Here is an 18426-nt window from a genome sequence, read left to right as displayed (position 1 = left end):
AGATTCATAGGTCGCAAATTTTAATCACCATTGCTTGGAGAGAGGTAAATATAATGTGAAAATTACTAAATGGACATTTTGAACAAAGTGGTAACTTAAGGTTTTTATAAATAGCAATGACTTATGGTTTGTTTGACTGATTACTTTTTTTAAAACAATTTTTTTTAATAACAACGACTTTAGGTTTGTTTGATTAGTCTGCTTGTAAAATTATTTTACAGAACTATTTTTAATTTTCTTGTTCAGAAACTAAAAAATAAATTAGATAATGCTTTTTTTTTTAAATAAAATAAAATAAGTAATTACTTAAGTCGTTACTGCACGCAGAAAAAACTGTTTTACCAACGGATTTTAAAACCTTAAAAACCAAAACACAAACAATTAAACAAGTATAAACACAATTATATACTACTTATTTATCACACACACTTCTTCTTGATGTTTTTTAATTCTACTAAAAATAAGATAAGAACTGGTAAGATGTTTTAATTGGATGATTTGTCAATGGTACTATGAGGGAATGGAATCTTTTTGTTCCAGCGATTGCACTATTATTATAAGGTATTATCCAATTTTTAGTGAAAAAAGAAAGAAAATAATACAAGAAAAATTAGTAAACAATAATGAAAGTTGATTTTACTAACAGTTTAATTTGAATAAAGTAATTTTTATTCCGTAAAGTTTGAACTATCAACTACTTTTTCATGTATAATGTAGGTTATAGTTTAGTTTAACCAAGCAAGTCCTAACTCTAGTCAATAAAATCATATAATTAAATATTTACATTCGGCTATTAGCTTAATATTTACTAAAGGCCGGATGATTAAGTTTTGTTGACATACTTCAAATCCAACCAAAATCATTGGAGTAATCGCTCATTGTTCTATGTTGCAAGTATGACAGATAAGGAAAATATTATTATCTTAATTACTACTTTGGTGCTCCAACCTTAATGTCTTACTTACATATGATATATGATAATGTTCCACAAAAAAAGATTTTGAACAAGTTATTAGTTGATATTCACATATGTCTCCTTTGCATATTAGTCTTCACACTCGAACTCTTGTTTTATGTTATTATGCAATAATCCATGTTGCTAATTCACTATCATTTGATTACCCTTATTTTAAGAATGGTGATGTTAATTGGGAAGGAGATGCTTCTCCTTATAAAGGAACTATCCAAATAACATCCAACAGCCTTGACCAAAACAACAATTACAGCGTCGGTCGTGTCACGAGTTTGGAACAGATGCTCCTTTGGGATTTGAGCTCAGGAAAGCTCTCTGACTTCACCACCAAATTCTCCTTTGTTGTTTTTTCAAAAACAAGTAATTATGGTGATGGAATGGTATTCTTCATGGCTGATCCAAATCTCCCACTTTTGAAGAATATCAAAGAAGGTGGTGGTCTTGGCCTTGTGGATGGAGACCAACTACTGAATTCAACTCAACACTCTTTTGTGGCACTTGAATTTGATACCTTCAATAATCCATCATGGGATCCTTTTGGTCAAGGCCCTCATGTTGGTTTCAATTTCAACTCCATGAGGTCTATTATAACTAAGCCATGGTTTACTAATATTCTACAATGGAGTGTTTATAATTGCAGCATTCACTACAATTCAACCACTTTTAATTTGAGTGTTTCATTCACCATGTACAGCGACGATAAACCAGTTGAAGATTACATATCATACAAGGTTGATTTAAGAGATTTCTTACCTGAGAAGGTTATTGTTGGCTTCTCTGCTGCAACAGGAATATTGTATGAGGTGCATACGCTTCGATCGTGGTCGTTTCATTCAAGTTTATTACGTGATGAAACCCGATATCAGATAACCGCGCCAATCACTAGTCCTATTTCTGGAAAAGAAAACAAGATAGGATTGAAAATCGGGCTTGGAATCGGTACAGGCTTGGCTGCGAGTTTGTCTGGATTGATTTGTACTCTATTATGGAAGAGGAGTAAAAGGAGAAAAGAAGAGTTTAGTTTTGATCTCAACATGGATGATGAATTCCAAAAAGGAACTGGACCTAAGAGATTTTCCTACAATGAACTAATGAGTGCAACAAACAAATTTTCAGAAGCATATAAGGTAGGACAAGGTGGTTTTGGTGGTGTATACAAAGGTTATTTGAAAGAGTTGAATTCTTATGTTGCTATCAAGAGGATATCAAGAGAGTCAAGACAAGGAATACAAGAATATGCAACTGAAGTTAAGGTCATAAGCCAATTGAGACACAGGAATCTTGTACAACTTCTTGGTTGGTGTCACAAAAAGAATGATTTTCTTCTTGTATATGAGTTTATGTCAAATGGAAGCTTAGATTCTCATCTATATGGTGACAAAAGCTCTTTGACATGGACAGTGAGGTATAAGATAGCATTCGGTTTGGCTTCAGCGTTGCTTTATTTACAAGAAGAATGGGAGCAGTGTGTGATTCATAGAGATATTAAATCAAGTAACATTATGTTGGATTCATGTTTCAATGCTAAGCTTGGTGATTTTGGTTTAGCTAGGCTTGTTGATCATGAAAAAGGGTCACAAACTACACTTATAGCTGGGACAAGAGGTTATATTGCACCTGAATATTTCACATCAGGAAAGGCTACTAAGGAATCTGATATATATAGTTTTGGTGTAGTGTTGTTGGAAATAGCTAGTGGAAGGAAAGCCATTGAGAGAGAAGAAAAAGAGGGTCAAATAAGTGTTGTTGAGTGGGTTTGGGAGCTTTATGGATTGGGAAAGTTGCATGAAGCATGTGATCCTAAGTTGTGTGGAGCATTTGATGAGAAGCAATTGGAATGTTTGGTGATTGTTGGACTTTGGTGTGTTCATCCAGATTATTTATTTAGGCCTTGTATAAGGCATGTGATTCAGGTTCTCAAATTTGAGTCTCCTTTGCCAATTCTTCCAGAAAAAATGCCTGTGCCAACTTATTTTCCTTCAACAATGAAAACACTTTTTTCCTCAGTTTCGTCCACCTATTGGACAAAAAGTTAGAAATAGGCATAGTGTAAGAATCATAGGAGAACTTTTCTGTATAGGACCAAATTATTTAACATTAGTATTTGCAACATATGTGTTCAATATATTTTTTCCTGAGCAAATATATATGCATACCAATTACAAATTAATCTATTTACAAAAATCATGTAATATAATGTATACAATTAATCCCTATGTAGCAAAGCAGAGATTTTTCCTATTTCTCAAATTGAACTGAAGTGCTCTAATAAAAATAAAATAAAATTGGTGTATAAAGACCTACATTTCTTGAAATAGTAATAAATGTTGTGTATAATTAGACCTCTATACACTCAAAACATTACTAATAGCATTTCTTTTGAGAAATAGAGAAGAAAGGTGCCCTACTTGACATGCATCTATTTGGAATGTTCCGAGATATACCGATTTTGTTGATTTAGCAACATGCAATGAATCAGATATTGATTACTCGCTATGAAGCAAAACAATTTATGAGATAATACATGTTGATGATTGATGTGCATACAAAACCTCAAACAAGTTTAAAAAAACTTTTTTTTTTTGTTTCTATACACCTTAGACACATCTCAGACACATTTGTTAAGGATTAAAGATGTGTCAAAACAATGATAATCAATGATGAGGTTTAAGTCATTAAATTTAATTACAAGATATTTAACTTTTCATTAATAGATAAATGAATGAACGTGAACAAGTATCGTATCTTATTTTATAATTTTTTGTAATGTAACAAATTGTTCAATTTAAATGCACATATATATTTTGATTCTTAATTTAGATTTTTATAATAATAATGTTCATGTTTTATTTAATTACAATAAATAAATATACATATTAGTGTATAATTCTTATATTTTTATACGGATTTAACTTTTTTAAAGTGAGTTAGAGAATAATAAGAATTATTGATAATCAAATGAATGATTTGATATTATATGTACATGACCAATCAGATCTGATTATAATATCAATCATTAATCCTTTTATTCTACCAATTTCTCACCTTAGATGAACTAAATTCATTTTTTATAGAAGTGTCGACGTATTCATGTTTGTGTCAAATATCCGAGTCGGAGTCTCCCATCAAAAAGCAACTTTTTATCTATTTCTAAAATGTTAGATCCTTCCGGAACCAATTTAATTTTATATATTTTAGTTATATATATACCTTTTGTTTACGTGATCCAACCCAACATTGTTTGTTCCTACTTAGAACAAAGTACAATAGTACCACCTCAAACGTTAACTCTTAGGAGATTGTGAATTTGTGATCCCTGCATAGTTTCCATCGACACGAGTTGTGGATGTACATAATTTACAATAGCAAAGGAAGCTACATAAATGACAAATAAAGAACAGTAAAATAAATACATACATGAAAGTGTTATACTTCAAACATGAAATGGCAAATCCAAAAATTCCTATATTCTGTTATGTAAGGGGAACAATTTTTCTGTTCCTAATAATCCCTCTTACACATTCTCATTTTGAGTCTTTTAATTACCCTATGTTTAGTCACTCTTTTAAAGATCAGCCAAAGCTTGATGGAGATGCCACTATTGACGATTCTGACTTTGTCATTAAACTCACAGGGTACCCTACTGACCCAGATAAGGCTTCTCTTACTGGTAGAGTCACAAGTCCAAAACTTATCAAACTTTGGGACAAAACCACAAACCAAGTCTATGACTTTAGTACCAAGTTTTCTTTTATTATATTTTCAAATCATACTTTTTATGGAGATGGTTTGACATTCTTTCTTGCAAGCTCAGATCTTCCAAACTCAAAACATATTGGAGGTGGTGGTGGTTTTGGCCTTGTTCCTGCAAGCAAAATTGCATTGAATTTAACTCAGTATTCATTTGTAGCAGTGGAATTTGATACTTATCAAAATAATTGGGACCCTGGTGTTAACCATGTGGGTGTGAATATCAAATCTGTGGTGTCTGATACATGTGTTGAATGGTTTGCAAATGTTACAGAAAGGAAAGTTTATGATTGTAGCATTGAATACAGTTCAAGAAATAATAGTATGAATGTTTCTTTCACTGGTTATAAATTGAATGAAGGGCAAGAGTTACAACAGCACTTTTCACATGTTATTGATCTAAGAGAGCATTTACCTGAGTATGTTATTGTTGGCATATCAGCTTCAACAGGATTTGTAGATGAGGAACATACATTGCTGTCATGGTCTTTTAGTACAAGCCAACCGAGTTATTTCGATAATGAAGCTGATCTGAAGAAGAAAACAAAAGTAATCAAGATTAAATTGTTGGTGGGATGGGGAGTTGGTATTGGTGTATGTTTCTTGTTGAGTTTAATAGCAATTTTTTTCATTTTGTTATGGAAGAAGAATAAAGAAGGAGAAGAAAAAGAAGAAGAAGCTACTTCAGAAACTGTTTCTGATCAGAACATGGATGATGAATTCCAAATGAGTATTGGACCAAAGAAGATTTCTTACTATGATTTGTTGAATGCAACAAACAACTTTGAAGAGACACAAAAGCTAGGACAAGGTGGTTTTGGTGGTGTTTATAAAGGTTATTTTAAAGACTCAAATTCAGTTGCAGCTATAAAAAGGATATCTTCAGAGTCAAGGCAAGGTATAAAGCAATACACAGCAGAAGTAAAAATAATTAGTCAATTGAGGCATAGAAATTTGGTGAAACTCAATGGCTGGTGTCACAAGAAGAATGAACTTCTCCTGATATATGAATACATGCCGAACGGAAGCTTAGATTATCATCTTTTCCGGGGAGGAAGCATCTTGCGGTGGAATTTAAGATACAATATAGCTCTTGGTTTGGCATCAGCATTGCTTTATTTGCAAGAAGAATGGGAAAAATGTGTGATTCATAGGGATATAAAATCAAGTAACATAATGTTGGACTCTAACTTTAATACTAAGCTTGGTGATTTTGGTTTAGCTAGGCTGATGGATCATGAGAAAGGGTCAGAAACAACAGTTGTGGCTGGAACAAGAGGTTACTTAGCTCCAGAGTACTTGGACACAGGGAAGGCTAGAAAGGAATCTGATATATTCAGTTTTGGTGTTGTTTTGTTGGAGATAGTGAGTGGAAGAAAAGCTATACACCATCAAGAATTGGAGGGTGAGGTATCATTAGTTGAGTGGGTTTGGGAGCTATATGGATTGAGAAATCTAATTGTAGCAGCTGATTCAAAGCTATGTGGGGTGTTTGATGTGAAGCAAATGGAATGTTTGTTGGTAGTTGGACTTTGGTGTGCTAATCCTGATTCTAGATCAAGACCATCTATTAGGAAAGTCATTAAGGTGCTTAATTTTGAAGCTTCATTACCAATTCTACCACTAAATATGCCATTCCTAGGTCCTTTGTCTTCTCCCAATATAACAAATGAACAATTTTTTTCAGTTCCATCTTTCTTTAGGGCTACAGGTTAGTTGAATGTAGTCATCATTATTCATATATCCAGTTTGGGATGTTATGGGTTTAAGGTGCTGAAAATTATACTTCATTTCATTTGTTGTTAAATATAAACATATTTCACTTTTATTAAGAAAAATTAATAGTGTAGTTAAGGTATTTATTTTGTATAGAAAAATGATTAAATTGTTCTTTTGTGTATAGATGATGTAGCATTTAATATTAATTTTCTATATTCCGAAATAAATTAATAGTATTAATTAGGGTTATGTTTATTTAAAAATAATAACAAAGTTGAATCCTTGGGTGTGAAAAATGGAGAAGAAATTGAATTAAAAAAATTGGACAAGAAATAAGGGTTAAATAAGTTTTTAGTCTCTATAAAATTTTACTATTTTGTTTTTATTCCTTATAAAAAATTTCATCAACCTTTAGTTCTTTAAAAATTTTCCTTTTCATTTTTTGTCCCTAATTTTAAATATGTTTAGGACATATTTAGTAGGACATATTTAAGAACTTTTAGACGAAAGTTTAATTTTTTTTAACAAATGATGAATCAAATATGAATTTTTAAGCCTTTTATGCTTAAAAATTTAATTTATTGCTTGTTAAAAAAATTTAAATTTTTGTAAGAAAATTTCTTATAATATCTCAAATATTATTATAAAAAATCATTCAAAAATTCAAAAGATATATACACATTAGTTGGTAAAAAATCAAGGACAAAAAATGAAAACGAAAAAAAAAGAATTATTGACTAAAAGTTGATAAAAATATTTATCAAGATTAAAAACAAAATAGTGAAATTTTATATAGACTAAAAAAAGAAGTATTTGAAAGAAGAAAAAAAAAAAATAGATCTCTTTATGCACCGATACGTAGTACGAGCGCGGTTGCTATATAATACAGAAACACGAATATGTTAAGTTTTTAAAATTTAAGATACAATTCGGTTTAGATACACTGCCAAAAAATTTATTAAAAAAATTATATACGTGTAAAATACTTATAAAAATATATGTATTAATTATTCTTCATAAATATATAATATGATCATAATTTTTATAATTTATGTGTTAGAATATCAACAAAAATATCATTAAAAGAATTTAAACAAAGATTAGTTTTATTCAATAACTAGCAATTTTAAATCACTTTTAATTGTCTCATCTATAAAAAAAAATATAGTTTCAAAGTTTTGTTCATCAAGTGATAATTTTTTCAATTCAAGAGTAGTAATAAAATCTTAAAGTGAATCGTGTACATCTTCATCGATGTCCCAAAAAAATTATCTCGCATTATTTATTTCTTTGATTTTTATAAAATATATATTCATAAAGTATTGGATAAATTAATTTTTAAAAAATAAAAATAATTATTTCAATACGTCTAAAATATACATCCATAGTAAATAAGATACACATTGTGATATTGAAAATATGATAAACAAAAATCAGGTTCATATAATACACATCCAACCAAATAGGATTCATATGTTTTTTTATTTAACTCTTAATAGTATACAATTTTTATCGAATACATCAATTTATTTTTTATTCAAACAATTAAATAGTTATAACATATTTACGTACTAAAAGAGATTATTGTGAAAAATATATCTTTATAATAACGATTAAATAATTACAACGATCTAGAAAAATTATTTCTCTTTACACTTAATAGAATGGTCTAACGCATCGCGTTTCACTTAAAAATAAAATCCAACACATATTCCTCAATTAATTAGTGCTTGAAAAACATGATCCAAACCCAAGTTCATTAGAGGAAATTTGTTGATACAAGAGTTTGAACTAGAGATTAGAGATAAGAAAGACGTTGAGAACTTTGCAATTGACCATCTCTCCAGACTTGACCATAGTATGATGCAACCCTCAAATGATGGGAAGATCAATGAGTTGTTCCCTAATGAGAAGCTTTTAACCATTTCTAATACTCCTTGGTTTGCTGATATTGTTAACTATTTGGTTGGTAAGGTTACTCCTCCTTACTTTTCTTATCAGCAAAAGAAGAAATTAGTTTCTGATGCTAGACATTTGTTGTGGAATAACCCTTACCTATTTAGAGTATGTGGCGACATGATAGTTAGACATTGTGTCCCTATGGATGAGGTAACTTATATTCTTGAACATTGTCATTCTAGAGAAGTAGGTGACCGCTTTAGATCAAATAGGACTGCATATAAAGTTTTGCAATGTGGTTTTTAGTGGCCTACTATTTCAAAAAAAACTCACGAGTTTGTAAAAGTTAGTGATAGTTATCAAAGAACTAGTAATATTTCTAGCCTCCAAGTGATGTTCTTGAATACTATTTTAGTATGTGATATATTCGATGTTTGGGATATTGATTTTATGATCAATTTCCTAAATCATTTTTAAATCAATATATACTTATTGTTGTGGATTATGTATCTAAATCAATACATCTTGTTTATAGTAAAACATATCATTTGTTTGTTGAATTGGAACATAAAACACTTTGGACTATGAAATTTTTTAACACTGATGTTCAACATATAAGTGAAAACAGGTTGATTCAATTGGATGAGTTAGATGAGTTTCATCTTGGAGCTTATGAAAATGCAAAGTTTTATAAGGAGCACACTAAAAAGTGGCATGACAAGCGCATTCAACAACGTTAGTTTCATATTGGTGAGAAAATTTTAATTTATAACTCTCGTTTGCGTCATTTTCCACAAAAGTTACGTTCAATGTGGTGTAGACGGTACACCATAATTCAAGTTTTTCCTTATGGAACACTTGAAGTTTCTAAAGACGATGGCACCACTTTTACAATTAATGGACAACGTGCAAAATATTACGAGGAATGGTTGCTCCTATGTCACCCTCCATAATGATTAATCTATCTTAGACTATAGTCAAGCTTAAGACAATAAACAAACACTTTGTAGGAGGCAACATGCGCTAACTTCTTTTTATTTATTTTTATTTTGGTATGTTTAATTTTATTTTTAGGAAATAAAAGTTCCAGCGGAAAACTCTTTCAATCATTTTTATTTTCTCTCGTTTATTTATTCATTGTGTCTATTTGAATATTTTGCATTGAGGAACATGCTTTATGCTAATGAGGAAAGAAAATATATTGTGACGCTTGACTTCTTGTTTTTCTTGTGATGACATCTTTGTTGGCTTGTTTTTATTTGAATTACGTGTGTGAAGTTTATCTTATAATGTCACTATTGTGTTTGCATCTTACATATTATCATATACATATTTTGAAAATCCATACACAAAAGTTTCTCATAAAAATAATTCTACCATTTTCTCAATCAACTTTCACCGCTTATTTGTAAATATGAATCCGATCTCATCAAGCCGTCTTTCCTCATTTTTTGAAAAAATTGTGTCTCCATTGATAAACTTCTCTACTACGCCTGTGGAAATAATTATAAATTATCCACACAACAAGACAAAACACGTATATATATGTTGTATTTTGAGATATTTTATCGGGTATCAAAGACGAAGAAAATTGGAGGCATTTAAATACATTTCAAATGTACATGCAGAATTTGAAAAACTATATTTATATGTAAGAAAATAATTTAGCTATCTGTAATTCTCTTTAATTCTATTAAATTTTCATCACAACTTTGGTATTCTCTATAGCTTATGTCATTTTATAAATTTAAACATAAACCTTTCCATATTTAACAATATTTTATTCTTTATACAGAATATTGCAAATTTTGATTTTCTTTAATAGTTAATTAAATTTATTATAAATAATTAAAATATACTTTTCAAGTTTCAACGTATAAATAAATATTAATACACAATTTAATTTAAAAATTCAGTTATCGTTAAAGTTATTATTTTATTTTTAATATTCCTTCATAAAATAATAATGAAATATTCAATATTATTATTAATAGTTAAAACAAATTTTTTTATAAGTAAATATTAGTAAATTAATTATTATATTAGTTTTATAAGATTTTAGACCAAAAATCTCTTTTTAAAATTCTTCGGTGTCTCTCACGAACCAAGTTAATCCTCCTTAATTCGAATATATATTAATTGTAATTCATTACCTATAAATGCAAATAAAATATCAGATAAATTGTACCAACAAAAAAATAATAAACCTTCAACCAAATTCTTAGTTAATAGAATGTTATATATATAATAAAATTATAATTGGTTTATCTTTATTACACAAAATAATAATGTACAAGTAGTTTTGAAAAGTGATGTGTAGAATTTAATTAAGAAATGATACTCTTATCATTTTAAATTTAATTGAGAAATATAAATTACCTATATAATTGAATTTTTTTATACGATAACGGCGGTATGCTAACATATCTGACAAAGAAAAGCGTCTAAATTAATTAATTGTATTTTAATCAAAAAATTAATGGTATTTATAAAAATATTATTATAATGATTGATTTTGTTGTTATTTAACATTAACCTGGTTTAAATAGATTACTAGATCTTAGAGTATTTTAGTTCTTTTTTCCCACTATTTATTGTTATAAGTCTTTTTGTTTAATTAATAAAAGTTCATTTTATCTCAACCCTTCAATTTCAAATTCACAGGACATTTGATTGGATCACGTTAACAAACGATTTAACATTATTAGTTATAAATATTCAAAAAAATTGCAACAAAATAATTATAGTTAATTATTCAATTAAAATAGTTGAGTAGCACCTATGGTACAAATAAATCAAAATTTAAACTATAAACAAATAATTATGTTTAGAAAGAAAAAAATCATTTTCATTTCATGTTGAAATGTTAATTTTTAATATTCTTCTAAATTTCGATGTTAACAATTAATTATATACTTACTTATATTAAATATTTACATTTTTATTTTATCTAATTTTGTAGTGAAAACACAATAAAAAATTGCATATATACACATAAAAAGATATCAACATCCGCGCAATGCAGGGGTCACACAATATAGTAAGATATAATTTTCCAATAAATAACCCAAAAAAATATCTCTAAAAAGTGCATTTAGAATTTATAAACACCATGGAGAATTTCTAGACAGACTTACTTTGACTTTGACTTCCATGATGTTAAACTTGCACACATATCTTTTAGGAATAAGACTCTGATTTTACAAGAATCATATAAAATATTGTTGGTTGAAATGAATAGAGAGACTGCAAAATACAGCACTGCCAGAACTGTTTTTTACCATATGCAGCTGTCCAGAACTTAACATTTACAAGGCATTGAGGCCTCAAAGTTAAGAACTTGAATTGCTTGCCTTATTATTATTAGGATCATGGTGAGTACACCAAAGACCAACAATCATCATGCATTTTATTTGTTCCTCTTCAAAATCACCAATCAAACCAAATCCCACTGTTAGTCCTGTCTTGGCCTTTTTCTTCTTAGGAGCTTTGTTGGAGGATGGAGACCTTGCAACTGGGTTGAAGGACCATGATCTAAGAGTATGTTCCTCAAAAGACAACTCAATTGCTGAAGTGAATCCAAATTCAACCCAATCAGGTAGGTAATCTTTCAGAATGACAACAGAAGACAAGTTCAGTTGTGAATCCCTCGAAGCATCTTAAAGAGGATTACTTAGAGAAAATTTATGAAGAAATTTTTTTCTTACATGATTGTTTTATGGTAATGAAAATCACTTTTAAAAAAAAAATAATAATCAATTATAAAAATTATTTTTATAAGAATATATTCAAAACAATTTTTCGTTTGAAATTGTTTTTAAATTATTTGTTAAGAGTGTTATATTGGATGAAATAAGTCCTACCAAAAAAATAGAGGATAGTCTTTGTTCTGCAGACTAATTTTATGAAATTGTGTAGAGCCGAACCAAATTTTAAAATGGTATTAGAGTCTATTTTAAATTCATTGGATCACATGCTATCACGTTATTGCAATCGGACCATGTTTATCAAAGTATTTATAAGTGGTGGATAGTCTTCACGCTACAAATAAATTTTGTGTATGGTCCAACCAAATTCTAAGATTATTTTCATATTTTAATTTATTTTTTTATAGTCGCAACGAATAGTAAAAACTAGTGATTATAATAAGGAATTTTCATATATATATATATATATATATATATATATATATTTTTTCTCTTATGTACTTTTGTGATTTTGTTGACGTTTTATTCGTCGTTTTAGTAGGTGTTGTGTTGGTTTTCTATTTTGTAGTTGTGTTTAGATTGACATATCAACTTCGACAATTAATTTAGTGCAGGATCAATTAATGACTTTAACATCGTTACAAACATAAATATTCTTTAGACTTGAATGAAGGACTCTGATTAATTTAAATAGACCACGTCTCTTATCACAACTTTCCTTCTGTATTTCCTACAACATAAGTTAAATAAAACAATGATTTTGCCTTTAGTTAATTTCCTGAATATATCCGTTAACAAACACAACCATGTTTGTTTTTATTTAGCTACAACATGCTCTAACTCCAAACATTGCCGTTTTAACTAGCATTGACAATACACATCATACACTTTACGCAGGTTTTTTGATCCTTGCTTTTTTGTCTCATAGCTACTACGTAGGAATATTCACCTCCACCATTGAGAGCTGAGAAGATCATAAATGCAATTAATTAAATTACACACATTACAAAGTTAGATAATACTAATGACTTAGAAGGAATAACATAGCAGATAAGATACTAATAAACACATACAAATTAAAGTGTTCAAAGTTCAACACTTGAAAGTTGAAATTCAATTCCTACCTTTGGAAATGGTTGATTGTTATGAAAGCATAACCTTTTTGTTCCTCCTCATAATCCCTCTTACCAATTCTAAGTCTCAGTCTTTTAATTTTCCTTACTTCAGCCAAATGAATGTAAACTTAAACCAGATAAAACTAGAGGGCAATGCTTCAATATCAGGTTCAAGTATCCAACTCACAACGGAGCATGTTGGAAATGACAGCACCAACGGAGTTGGAACCATCGGTCGAGTAAGATATCATGAGTACATTCATCTTTGGGATAATAACACAGGACAACAAGTTGATTTCACTACCAATTTTTCCTTTGTTATTTCCTCAAGTGAAGGTGCTTATGGTGATGGTTTAATGTTCTTCTTAGCGAACCCGGAACTTCTAAACGAAAACATGATGGTAAAACAAGCAGGTGGTGGACTTGGTATTGATGTTGTTGATGGTAACCAAAATATTCTTGTAGATGGTTATAATCAGTTTGTGGCATTGGAGTTTGATACTTTTTCTAATGATTGGGACCCCGATGGCGCGCACGTTGGTTTGAATGTGAATTCTGTTATGTCAGTTATACTTGAAGAATGGAGCACAGATATTCCAAATGATAGAGTTTATAATTGCAGTGTTGAATACAATTCAAGAAGTAGTTATTTGAATGTTTCTTTCACTGGTTATGGATTTGAAGGTGTGCCTATAACAAAGTACTTTGGATACCACATTAATATCACAGAACATTTACCTGAGTCTGTTGTAATTGGTATATCAGCTTCAACAGGTGGTTATTCTGAAAATCATACTATTCTGTCATGGTCATTTAGTACAAGCCGAGGACCGATGATTGTTGATACTAAGAAGGTGAGAAGAATAATTATCAATCCAAGATTGTTAGAGGGAGTGGTAATTGGTGTAGTTTTGCCTTTGAGTTTACTAGGATTGGTTCATGTTTTATTATGGATGATGAATAAAGGAAAAAAAGAAGAATCAAGTTCAGAAACTGGTTCTGTTGTGAAAATGGACTATGAATTTCAAATGAGCACTGGACCTAAGAAGATATGTTATTATGAATTGTTGAATGCAACAAACAACTTTGAAGAGAAGCATAAGCTTGGACAAGGAGGTTTTGGTGGTGTTTATAAAGGTTACTTGAAAAGGACTAATTCATATGCAGCTATAAAGAGGATATCTTCAGATTCAAGGCAAGGTATAAAGCAATATGCAGCAGAAGTGATGATTATAAGTCAATTAAGGCATAGAAATTTGTTGAAACTCATTGGTTGGTGTCATAGGAACCATGATTTCATTCTGATCTACGAGTTCATGCCGAATGGAAGCTTAGATTCTCATCTTTTTCGCGGAGAAAGTATATTGCCGTGGAATTTAAGATACAATATAGCTCTTGGTTTGGCATCAGCATTGCTTTATTTGCAGGAAGAATGGGAAAAATGTGTGATTCATAGGGACATAAAATCAAGTAACATAATGTTGGACTCTAACTTTAATACCAAGCTTGGTGATTTTGGTCTAGCTAGGTTGATGGATCATGAGAAAGTGTCAGAAACTACACATGTGGCTGGAACAATAGGTTATCTAGCTCCTGAATATATGAAAACAGGGAAGGCTAGAAAAGAATCTGATATATTCAGTTTTGGAGTTGTTTTGTTGGAGATAGCCACTGGAAGAAAAGCTATTCTACAACAAGATTGGGATTTGGAGGGTCAAGTTTCATTAGTTGAGTGGGTTTGGGAACTCTATGCATTGAAAAATATTATTGCAGCTGCAGATCCTAAGTTATGTGAGGTATTTGATGTGAAGCAAATGGAATGTTTGTTGGTTGTTGGTCTTTGGTGTGCTAATCCTGATTCTAGCTCAAGACCATCTATAAGGGAAGCAATTAATGTGCTTAATTTTGAAGCTCCTTTACCTATTCTTCCACAAAATGTGCCTATGCTAGCTCTTTTCCCTCCCATAAGAAGAAATGATATTTTTTACTCAGTTCCCTCTTTCTTTAGGACTACTACTGGTTAATTGAAAGTACATAGAATGTAGTTATTAAGTTTTATTATTCCTTTGTGAACCATGATTTTACACAACTTGCTGAAAATTGTACCATTTTCCATTTACATGTAAACCATTCTGTAAATTAAGTCCTTTATGATTTATAAATACTTTTGATTTATTTGCAAAGATTATTTGTCACCCTTTTCTCTATTCTACCATCTAAAGGCACCTTGCATTTCACAGGAAAAAAGACAGAATCTTTTTCCTGATGTAAAGTTATAAACGTTCAATAATTTTAACTACTAATAAAGTGACGAGGTAGGAATATGCTTTTTAAGAAATTTTACATATATATTTGAAAAAAACAAAGCTTTTGTATTTGGTTTCATGAATATCTCCGTTAACCAGCACATCTAGTTTTGTTTCCAAATAGTTACATATTATTAAAAATTCGAATATGCCATTTTATCTAGCATAGGAATATTCATCACAAGATAGAAATTGAAACAAATATATATTAAATTAGTTACAAGGTAAGTTTGATAAATGTGACAAACTATGATAAAAAGATAAATGCAGTTAGACTTTAAAGTTCAAAGTAAGTGATTCTTACTTAGCAATGGCCAAATGTGATTGGCACAATATTGGTTTCAATGCAAGGAGGATCCTTTTGTTGATCCTAATAATCCCTTTTGCAAATGGCCAACTTGAGTCCTTTGATTTCCCCAAATTCACTACTGATTCTGATTTAAAGCAACTGAAGCTTGAAGGAGATGCTTATGTTACAGATTCTGGCATCCAACTCACAAACATTGTTGACTCAAACACCAACTTAACTACAAGAGTAGGAAGAATCATAAATCCACAACCCTTTCATCTTTGGAATAAAACCTCAAACAAACTAAAAGACTTCACAACCCAATTTTCTTTTACTATTTTCTCATCAAACCAAGATTCTCATGGTGATGGTATTGCATTTTTCCTAGCAAGTCAAAATCTCACAAAATTAAACGACACAACAAAAGTACTAAGAGGAGGAGGCATTGGCATTGGTCATGTAGACAACACAACATCACTCCAAACTGAGTATCAATTTGTTGCTATAGAGTTTGACACTTTTTCAAACCATTGGGATCCGCGTGGCGCACATGTCGGTGTGAATATCAATTCTATGGTATCTGACATACTTGAAGGATGGTCACCACAGATTTCTGGAACCAACATTGTTTATGATTGTATTATCCAATATATTTCAGAAGATAGTTATTTAACTGTGTCTCTAACTAGTTCTGGATTCAATGAAGGTGTAGTAACACAGTACCTTGCATACCAAGTTAACTTGAGTGATCATTTACCAGATTATGTTCTTGTTGGAATATCAGCTGCAAAAGGCTATTCTTCTGAGGAACATACGTTGTTGTCGTGGTCGTTTAGTACAAGTCTAATAGTATCAAGTAATGATGAAACTAAGAAGGGTTCAAAATTGTTGTTGGAGGGAATAGGAACTGGTGCAGGTTTTTGTGTAAGTTTAATAGGTTTGTTTTATGCTTTGTTATGGAGAACAAGGAAAAACAGAAAAGAAGAAGAAGAACAACCCTTTTCAGAAACAGCTTCTGATTTGAACATGGATGATGAATTTCTAATGAACACAGGACCAAAGAAGATTAGCTACTGTGAATTGGTGTCTGCTACAAACAACTTTGAAGAAGGTGGTTCTGGTTATGTTTATAAAGGCTATTTGAAAGAGTTTGATTCTTATGCTGCTATAAAGAAGATATCAGTGGATTCAATAGAAGAATATGAAGTGGAAGTGAAGGTTATGAGTCAATTGAGACATAAGAATTTGATGAAACTCAACGGTTGGTGTCACAAGAAGAATGATCTTCTTTTGATATATGAGTACATGTCAAATGGTAGCTTAGATTCCAATCTTTTCTATGGAGAGAGATTCTTGTCATGGCAAGTGAGGTACAATGTAGTTTTGGGGTTGGCATCAGCATTGCTTTATTTGCATGAAGAATGGGAAAAATGTGTGATTCATAGGGATGTTAAATCTAGCAACATAATGTTGGACTCCAATTTCAATCCTAGGCTTGGAGGTTTTGGGCTAGCTATGTTGGTGGATCATGAAAAAGTGTCACAATCACAAAACAGTGAATATATAAACACTGACATATTCAATTTTGGTGTTGTTTTGTTGGAGGTAGTTAGTGGAAGGAAAGCTATTCTTCACCAAGAGTTGAAGGGTGAAGTTTCATTGGTTGAGTTGGTGTTGGAGCTCTATAGATCAGGAGATATACTTGAGGTGGCAGATCCAAAGCTTTGTGGGGTGTTTGATGTCAAGCAAATGGAATGCTTACTGATTGTTGGTCTTTGGTGTGCAAATCCAAATTGCATATCTAGACCCTGTACAAGACAAGTGATTAAAGTGCTTAACTTTGAAGTTGCTTTACCAATTCTCCCATAACAGATCCCTGTCCTTGTTAGATATAGTTGAAAATTTGATAGATATTATTGGATACACTAAAATAAATTCTGCTTATATCTACTATTAAGTATACAATCACTGTATAAAGTGTAACTTACTCTGAGTTTTGTTTAGTTACAATCAGTGTATAAAATGTATCTTACTCATTGTAATCAAATTTTTTTATTCAATCAATTTTCAATAATCAATATTTATGTCAATTATATTTTTATATGTTGGACTCTGTCATACTTGTTAACATGGCTAACCAATCATTCTCCAGTAAAATATCAATTATCTTTGACCGTTCCTTCCTCCTTATAGCCTATATAGGTACAAGATAATTGGAAAAAGAATGTGACTAGAATTCTCTCCATATTTTATCCTCTCCATTTCTTCCAATAGTGTAATAATAATGTTTTAGGAATATAAATTTATTATAAACATTTTTAGTAGATTATAAAAATGGAGAAAAATAAAATAAAAATAGATAATAAAAAACATCTCTATCTTTAAACATAGTACAACTTACTATTATACTACTTACATAACAACCCTACAAATATTTTAATTATTACGACCATTATTTCAAATTGTAGATGCGGCCACAATATTGCAGTTTCTGCAATATATGCAAAACTGCATCGCAATGCTATAACGACTATAAAATTTGTGGATAAAACAGCGGCAACAAAATATTTAGTAATCACACCATTTTTTTAATCTTCCTTTTAGTTCATACATATCATAACTTTATAAAGATTTTTAAGGATTGCAGATAATTAAAAATAATTGTCGA

At 30.3% G+C, this 18426-nt stretch overlaps 4 protein-coding genes across 4 annotated transcripts; all 4 read left to right on the top strand.

Moving 5' to 3' along the window:
* The first annotated feature begins 959 nt into the window (after positions 1-959).
* LOC101492336 (L-type lectin-domain containing receptor kinase IX.1-like) lies at positions 960-3111 on the top strand. The gene has a single exon (XM_004504885.3). It carries the CDS (start codon positions 1030-1032, stop codon positions 3007-3009), a length of 1980 nt encoding a protein of 659 aa, XP_004504942.1. The 5' UTR covers positions 960-1029; the 3' UTR covers positions 3010-3111.
* A 1302-nt stretch (positions 3112-4413) lies between these two features.
* Positions 4414-6439, top strand: LOC101492002 (L-type lectin-domain containing receptor kinase IX.1-like). Its single transcript, XM_004504884.3, has one exon. It carries the CDS (start codon positions 4418-4420, stop codon positions 6437-6439), a length of 2022 nt encoding a protein of 673 aa, XP_004504941.3. The 5' UTR covers positions 4414-4417.
* A 6143-nt stretch (positions 6440-12582) lies between these two features.
* LOC101491690 (L-type lectin-domain containing receptor kinase IX.1-like) lies at positions 12583-15418 on the top strand. Its single transcript, XM_012716958.3, has one exon. The coding sequence runs from the start codon at positions 13181-13183 to the stop codon at positions 15185-15187; it is 2007 nt and encodes a 668-aa protein (XP_012572412.1). The 5' UTR covers positions 12583-13180; the 3' UTR covers positions 15188-15418.
* A 280-nt stretch (positions 15419-15698) lies between these two features.
* On the top strand, positions 15699-17723 carry LOC101491373 (L-type lectin-domain containing receptor kinase IX.1-like). Its single transcript, XM_004504882.3, has one exon. The coding sequence runs from the start codon at positions 15780-15782 to the stop codon at positions 17625-17627; it is 1848 nt and encodes a 615-aa protein (XP_004504939.1). The 5' UTR covers positions 15699-15779; the 3' UTR covers positions 17628-17723.
* The last annotated feature ends 703 nt before the right edge of the window (positions 17724-18426 follow it).

This window comes from Cicer arietinum, chromosome 6 (genome assembly GCF_000331145.2).
Source record: "Cicer arietinum cultivar CDC Frontier isolate Library 1 chromosome 6, Cicar.CDCFrontier_v2.0, whole genome shotgun sequence".
In the NCBI taxonomy this organism is placed as follows: Eukaryota; Viridiplantae; Streptophyta; class Magnoliopsida; order Fabales; family Fabaceae; genus Cicer; species Cicer arietinum.
The sequence above is the reverse complement of the archived record's forward strand: the minus strand, read 5'-3'. Positions and strand labels throughout refer to the sequence as shown.

Excerpts from the sequence above, each read along its gene's own strand:
- LOC101492336 (XM_004504885.3), top strand. The coding sequence starts at position 1,030 with ATGTCTCCTTTGCATATTAGTCTTCACACTCGAACTCTTGTTTTATGT.
- LOC101491690 (XM_012716958.3), top strand. The coding sequence starts at position 13,181 with ATGGTTGATTGTTATGAAAGCATAACCTTTTTGTTCCTCCTCATAATC.
- LOC101492002 (XM_004504884.3), top strand. The coding sequence starts at position 4,418 with ATGGCAAATCCAAAAATTCCTATATTCTGTTATGTAAGGGGAACAATT.
- LOC101491373 (XM_004504882.3), top strand. The coding sequence starts at position 15,780 with ATGGCCAAATGTGATTGGCACAATATTGGTTTCAATGCAAGGAGGATC.